Source organism: Kryptolebias marmoratus, linkage group LG17, assembly GCF_001649575.2.
Source record: "Kryptolebias marmoratus isolate JLee-2015 linkage group LG17, ASM164957v2, whole genome shotgun sequence".
NCBI classification, from domain to species: Eukaryota; Metazoa; Chordata; class Actinopteri; order Cyprinodontiformes; family Rivulidae; genus Kryptolebias; species Kryptolebias marmoratus.
This window is the reverse complement of record NC_051446.1, coordinates 2,891,875-2,899,872: the sequence shown is the minus strand read 5'-3', so window position 1 is coordinate 2,899,872 and position 7,998 is coordinate 2,891,875. Positions and strand designations below refer to the sequence as shown.

Here is a 7,998-nt window from a genome sequence, read left to right as displayed (position 1 = left end):
GATCTAAACCCAATTGAGAACATTTGGGGATGGATGGCAAGGGAAGTTTACAAAAATGGACATCAGTTCCAGACAGTGGATGCCTTTCGTGAAGCCATCTTTAACACTTGGAGCAACGTTCCCACTAGCCTCCTGGAAACACTGGCATCAAGCATGCCTAAACGATTGTTTGAAGTCATCAACAAGAATGGTGGAGCTACTCATTACTGAGTCCTTTTTTTTGACACTTTGATTTCTGTTTTGGATGGTTTTCGGGGTTTTTTCAGCTATGGTCTTAAACTTTTGATCAGCTGAAATGTTTGAGTGTAAATGCAGTTTTCAATTAATTCCCAGCTCAAAAGTTTTTGTGTCTTACGCTGATTTCTTCTTTTAACATTGTGAAGCTCTACTTAGAACCTTCGTAAGATCCAATAGTGCAAAATGCAAATTCTTGCAATTTTTTGACTGGTCTTAAGATTTTGATCAGGAGTGTATTCATGAAAAAAACATACATTCTAGGGTTTTAGGTATCAGGACTTTTTATGTCCTGGTTCTGAAATGAACCAAATCTAAACTCAAGTGAACAAAAACACACAACAGATTGTACTATGTTATTATTTATTAAATGAAATTGAAGTCAAAATGGAAAAGCTGTGTGTGGAAAAAAACTATTTACACTCTTGCTACTTCTACAGGGTTTAGGAGACTCAGTATCAGCCAGGAGCTGCCGATCAAATGTCTGATTAATTGATCATCATCAGTGTGACAAGAGTTTTGCCAGTATGCTTCTCTATAGCATACAAGTGTGTGTAACACATTCCATGGTGAAAATACATCAGCAATGACTTTAGAGAAGCAACTCATGAATCTGGGAAGTGTCAAAGGTCCTTTCTAAACTATTTGGAGTCTATCATTCTATAGCAGGGGTAGGCAATCCTGGTCCTCGAGGGCCACTATCCTGCATGTATTACTTGTTTCCCTGCTTTAACATGCCTGACTCAGTTGTAAAATTACCTCTTCAAGTTCTGCAGAAGTTTCATAACAAGTAACACCTCAGAAAATACTAAGTTCTCAAAGCACCATCATTATGACAGACAATAAAAAACAACCAGAGCAGATTAAGTTAGCTCAATAAAACACTAATTCTGCTTTATACTATAGGCCTCTGCGATAATTGGGTTAATTATACATCTAACTATAAACTTTCAAAATTGCTGATGTTGTGCAAGTACACCTACATAAAATTTGTATTGTTTTATAGACTGAGTTATCACACTAAATGTTAATTTGATTAAGACTTTTCTTTTGTTAACTTACTTTGTATTTCTGTATTTGTGTTTTATTGTAAAATTCCTCATGACCCATAGGTTGCCCCACCCCATGACATCACACAATCTTCAAAGGGATTTCCCAGCACTTTGGCTGCTGGCAGAGAAAAATTGTCGATTTTAAAGAAAACTCATGGGGTTAGAATAAAAAGTTTATTTAGGAATACATACCTGTTAAATTAACTTCACTATAAAGGCAGATTAGGAAGATTATATGCTATTGTACTTAGTTATTTTAGTAACCCAGTTTTTTTTCAGTTATCTCAGATACAGCAAAAATTTATATTTTCACTTTTCTTGCATTGCTGCCTGTGTGCATTATGATTTATTTTGCCAGAACTGGTCATATTTTGTAAATTAATCAAATACAATTTAAAAATACTTTTCAGTCATTCAGCTAATCTCCCTGTAAAATCAGGTCTAATCTCATTTTTTAGTGTTGTATCTCATTGGGCTGGGACTGCTTGAAAGAGATTAGTGACTTAAAGTTGCAAGAAAATATGCAAATATTTTATTGTGCTTTACTTGAAGTTTCTTGTTTGCGGCCAAAAATCTATTTGGCTATGGTTTGAGGAATCAGTCCATCTAACTCTGTCTTCTGCATCCTTTGTCTTCCCTCCAACTACCTCCATGTCCTCTCTAACTGCATCCACATATCTCCTCCATGGCCTGCCTCTTTGTCTTTTTCCTGGCAGCTGCATCTCTAACATCCTTCTACCAATATACCCACTGTCCCTCCTCTGGACATGTCCAAACCATCTCGTTAAACCTGTGCTGTACCTCTGATGACCTCATTCCTAATCCTGTCCTTATCACTCCCAGGGAGAACCTCAACATCTTCAGCTCTGCCTCTTCCAGTTCTGTCTCTTGTCTTTTTGTCAGTGCCACTGTCTCCAAACTATAGTGACCTTTGCCCTTTATTGTCTCACTGTTCCACCTGCCTTCCTCTCATTCACACACATGTACTCTGTCTTGCTACGGCTGACTTTCATTCCTCGTCTTTCAAGTGCATACCTCCACCTGTCCAGATTATCTTCCACCTGTTCCCTGTTCTCACCAGAGATCACAATATCATCTGCAAGCATCATAGTCCACAGGGATTCCTACCTGACCTCATCTGTTAGTCTGTCCATCACCAGAGCAAACAAGAAGGGGCTCAGAGCCGATCCTTGATGCAGTCCCACCTCCACATTGAAGCTATCTGTCACTCCTACAGCACACCTCACCACTGTCCTGCTGTCCTCAAACATGTCCTGTACCAGTCTAACAGACTTCTCTGCCACTCCAGATGTCCTCATACAACACCACAGCTCCTCCTTCGTCACTCTGTCATATGCTTTCTCTAAATCCACAGAAACACAATAAAGTTATTTCTGACCATCTCTGTTCTTCTTAATCAACATCCTCAAAGCAAATATGGCATCTGTGGTGCTCTTTCTAAGCATAAAACCATACTGCTGCCCACAAATAGTCACCTCTTGTCTAAGTCTAGCTTCCACAACTCTCTCTCAGATCTTCATCATGTGGCTCATCAACTTAATTCCCCTGTAGTTGCTACAACTCTGTAGCAACTGGGATCACCCTTGATCCTAAAATTTGGCACCAACACACTTCTCCTCCATTCCTCAAGTATTTTCTCACTCTCAAAAATGCCATTGAATAATTGAGTCAAAAACCTCACTGCCATCTCTCTTAGACATTTCCATACCTCCACTGGTATGTCATCAGGTCCAACTGCCTTCCCTTTCTTCATCTTCTTCAAAGCTTTCCGAACTTCGTCCTCACAAATCCACTTCCTGGTCCACAGTTTCTATGACCTCTATACTCTTCTTTCCCTTTCATTCTCTTCATTCATCAGCTCCTTCCATCTTGTTATCACACTCCTCTCGCTTGTTAGAACATTACCATTTCTGTCTTTAACCAGCCTAACCTGCTGCACATCCTTTCCAACCTGGTCCCTCTGTCTTGCCAGTCAATACAAGTTCTTCTCTTCCTCCTTAGTGTTCAGCCTCTTGTACAACTCATCATACACCTCCTGTTTTGCCTTTGCTACCTTCCTCTTTGTCCTACATTTCATCTCTTTATATTCTTGTTTATTCCCTTCAGTCCTCTCACTGTCCAATTTCTTCACTATTCCACAACCAGGTTTCCTTATCATCTTTTCTCTGTCCAGATGACACACCAAGTACCTTCTTACCTGTCTGTCTAATCACTGTTGCTACAGTAGTCCAGTCATCTCGAAGCTTTTTCTTACCACCCAGAGCCTTTAACAGCTCCTTTCTGAACTCCTTACAACATTCTTCCTTCTTCAACTTCCATCATTTTGTCTTCTTCTCTGTCTTTACTCTTTTCCCCTTCTTCACCACAACAGTCATCCTCCACACCACCATCTGTCCTTTCTGGTTCCTTTCCTTGACACCAAACCTGTCCATCACTTTCTTATCTCCTCTGTTTCCTTCACCAATATGTCCAGTCAGATCTGCTCCGATCACCACTTTCTCCTTCCTGGAGATACTCTCTATCACTTCATCAAGATCCTTCCAGAGTTTCTCTTTCTCTTCTACATCACATCCAACCTGTGGAGCAGAACCACTGACAACATTCAGCATCAGACCTTCTACTTTCACCTTCAGACACATCACCCTATCTGACTCTCTTGTCATCTTGACTACAATCATTGCTAACTCTTCCTTCAGAACCACCCCTTCTCCATTTCTCTTTCTAGCCACACCATGGTAAAACATCTTAAACCCTGCCCCAATGCTGTGAGCCTTGCTGCCCTCCCACTTGGTCTCTAGCACACTAAATACATCTACCTTCCTCTTTTGTATCATGTCTGCCAGTTCTTTACATTTGCCTGTCATTGTCTCAACATTTAGAGTTGCTATCCTCAATCCTAGACTCTTGTCTTTCCTCTTCTCCCTCTGTCTCCTGACATGTTACAACCCATTTTTGTGCTGTGCACATTGTTTCATTGCCCACCTACACTCACACTGTACCCACTTTGGCAGCTGCCCCCATTTTGAATATTTAATCTTCCAAATTACACTTCAGAAATGAACATAGAAAGAGCACTAGTTTTTCAATCATTATTTATCACCAGTGTGTTTTTTTGGCCTGGACATTCAGGACTGTAGCCTCAGATGTTTTCTGTCAGAGGAAAGCTCTGGTGCAGGTAGTTAAATACAGTTCTAATGCTCTAAAAATACAAAATCTTAACTGAGAGGGGTTCCAGACATCTGCAATGAACCTTTGTATTTTAAAAAATATTTTGAGACAGTTTTTCTTGTAAAATAGTCAAACAACAAGATTGCAAGCTTCTGAGATGGAAATTAAATATCCCTCGTGAATACTGAGTCACCAACTAGTCACAGCCCAGTGAGCTAATAGCCTTAGTGTACAAGGGTCTTTCTGATACAGAAGACTGAACCAGACCTGTTTTGCAGGAGCATTTCCAGTTCCTGTACGAAGCCATGCTAAGCCTCATTGGGACACAAGAAGATGAGAAAACCATCCAGTCCATTGACAGCAGTGGAGCCATTGTGGTGGGGACTGCCACCACCGAGAGCCTTGAATCTCTTGTGTAATTTCCCAAAAACAAAAGAACTTTAACCTTCAAAAAACAGCATTTTGTGTTCCTCGTTCAAGCACCAACAGAAGTTCTGATTCCACCTGTTCTACTTGGCAATAATCTTTCCTGCTGTAGTATAAGTTTTAAACAAGTTTTTCTTTGTTGAAATTGGACTTTGTGGTTTGATAATGTGCCTTTTTGTATTCTTTATCATGTACTTTGATACTAGCTGTTGATTAACTGACAAGTTTTAATGCTGTTTGCTGAGAGATATTTTACTTAACTCTTGCTAAACTTTTGTATTTATTGGCACAGAGCCAAAAGGGGGAAAAAGGGAAAAGCTTCATCTTTTGACATCAAAAATATTTTACTTACTCTTTATTTTAATAGAACCTTTGCACTGAACTAGTCTGTAAAACCTGCAATAGTAGCAGCAGTGTGATAATAAATGAGGGTTTGGGATGGTAAAACAGTAACCTAATGATTTATTGTAAATATTTCATAGTAGTCACTTTGATGAACCAAATTTCTATAATTACTTCTAGATTTTTGTATTTTATTCCTTTAGTTCATACAAATTATTTCATTTTAGTTGTTAAGATTAAGAAAACCATACTGTTTTGTAACTGAATAAATGTAATGTTTGGTATTGAGTTTATTTGTTTTTTCTGCTAACTGTTATTTATCTGCATGCAAAACACACTGTTGGAATATTAGATGATTAAATAAGTGAAAGGACTACAAATAAGAATTTTTTTATATTTTGTAAATGCCTGCATGCAAAGCAAGGACAAAACAAACATTAGCAAAGATGTAGTGGTTCATGTTACCAGATGAGCATACAGTCAAAAGTAAAAGAAAGTTACCCTCTTTCAACTCACGTTTTATGTATAAGGACGTAATACAATGTTCTGTTTTTTATTAGACTCTAAAATTATTCTAATATGAAGAAAAAAAATGAAGAAAAATGCACAGCAGATTCCACTATGTCATTATTAAATAAAAACAAAGCCACAATGTCAAAGCTGTGAGTGAAAAACTGTCCAGCTTTATTGCTTCCGCAGGATTTAAGAAGTTCAGGAGCAGCCAGGAGCAGCTCCTGGCTGCTCCTGGCTGCTCCTGAACCTAATACACAGTGTGTATTAGGTATGGCTGGCTACTATAGAAGTTTCTGTCACAACTTGTCATCTGTAGCCCATCCATTAACCACATTGCTTAGTCCCAGCATTGACTTTGTCTGGACGCTTAAGTGTCAACATGCTCTTGATGCTTTTAAATGCTCCTGTCCTTGCTGGCCCTGATTTCTCTAAGCCTTTTAAACTTGAGGTTGATGCTAGTGCTGTGGGGGCTGGTGCTGTGCTGCTGCAGGAGGACACTAATGGCATTGATCAACCTGTCTGCTACTTCTCTTGTAAGTTCCTTCAAAGCCAAATTAACTATTCCACTATTGAAAAAGAAACATGCTTTGTTGCTCTCTTCTCCGGCACTTTGAAGTGTATCTCGGTTGCAGTCCTTGGCCCATTGTTGTGTACACTGTTCATAACCCCCTTTTGTTCTTATCCCACATGCAGAACCACAACTAACGGCTCATGCCGTCGGTTTTGTTGGTTCAAGATTTCCAATTGGACATTCATCACAAAAAAGGTACAGAAAATGTCATGGGAGACGCATTGTCCAGGTCTGAGGAGTGATTTTGTGTTAATAGTAGGGGTTTGTGTTTTAAGGGGAGGGGTGTTACGGACCCAGGCCTGTACTGTTTCTCTTCTCTCTTCTTATGAAGTCCACCAGCAGAGGGAGGTAGCCAATCTCTCATATGTAGAAGCACTTAAGATCATACCTTAAGTGCTTCTCCATATGAGAGGAGTTTCCAGCTCCAGGTGCTGTTTGGCTTCCTCCCTCTGCTGGTGGACTTCATGAGAAGACCTTTAAGGAATACCTGTCCAAAGATGATTGGCTGGAGCACACCTTGGACAGCAACACCCACTCACCAGCAGCTGCCAGTAAGGAAGCCCGACCACATGAGGCAGCTGATAAAAGCCAGCTCAACCTTTCAGTTAGGGCTGCTATGCTTTAGGTGCAGTATGCCATTGGGTTTTTGACTAGATTGTCTTTGTTAGGGACGGTATCGGCCAGAACTCCTGAATCAAGATTGGATTTCTTGAGTAAAGGTTTAATTACAGCAACCTTAAAGCTCTGTGGTACATAACAATTCATTAGAGACAAATTGAGCAGATCCAAAATGGGGATATTAACTTTAAAATGGGGTGTGAATTTTCTCTCTAATTGAAATAATTTTATTTATGAAGAATCTCATGAAGTCATCACTACATAAATTTATAGGGATACATGGCTCAACAGAGATAGGACTCTTCATTAGTCAAGCTACAGTACTAAACAGGGACCTGGGTTGTTGTTTTTTTAATTTAAGATGAATATTATACAGTTCTAGCTTCACAAAAGGATTTCCTGTATGTTAGCAGGCTATCTCTCCATGTTAGATAAAATTCTTTCATGTTAGTGGCAGGGGTGGAAATTAGCACCCGCCACCGGCCAAATGCAGATAAATATTTGAAGTGGCGGGTGAGTTTGATCAACACACACGCCACTGTGGCGGGTTGGCAATTTGAACAGAAAAGGTGTTATTTGTCTTCTTGACATATAAGGGGCAGTAATGTGCTCGAGTTGCTGCTGTTACGTCGAGCCCCGTTCCCCCATCAGATACGGTTCCCCCTGTGTCTCCGTAAATAATGACTTATCTATTAACAGAATTGTTTAGAGGGGCTAACATTTCTCATTAAAAAAACAAAAAAAAAAACATAATTCTTTTAAAAATAAAATGTGCTAATAATATCATAATACAGAGGAATAAACACAGTTAAGGAGTTATTGGTAAATTATTTTTGTCCTGTGTTTTAGAGGGGAACCGATTATTTCAGACGGATGAAATATTTGGTTCCCCCCTGGTAAGTTTTGCAAAAAAAAGAACAAATGTCTCCAAATTCCCAGGACTTGTTGTCCATGATGAGAGGAATAAACACAGTTAAGGACTTTTTGGTAAATTATTTTTGTCCCATGTTTTAGAGGGGGAACCAATTATTTCAGATGGCTGAAATATTTGGT

The 7,998-nt window shown here is 39.4% G+C and overlaps 1 protein-coding gene across 20 annotated transcripts in view; it reads left to right on the top strand.

Annotated features, from left to right (window-relative positions):
- ptprz1a (protein tyrosine phosphatase receptor type Z1a) overlaps positions 1-5,902 on the top strand; it is a 197,760-nt gene extending 191,858 nt beyond the window's left edge. For 12 of the 20 annotated variants that reach the window (XM_037980713.1, XM_037980712.1, XM_037980710.1 and 9 more), the window contains one exon: positions 4,754-5,531. In XM_037980713.1, coding sequence (XP_037836641.1) covers positions 4,754-4,894 — 141 coding nt within the window. In that variant the 3' untranslated portion in view covers positions 4,895-5,531. Of the gene's footprint in view, positions 1-4,753 lie in introns of all 20 variants that reach the window. The other 8 variants (XM_037980715.1, XM_037980717.1, XM_037980718.1 and 5 more) reach the window with 1 other exon arrangement.
- The last annotated feature ends 2,096 nt before the right edge of the window (positions 5,903-7,998 follow it).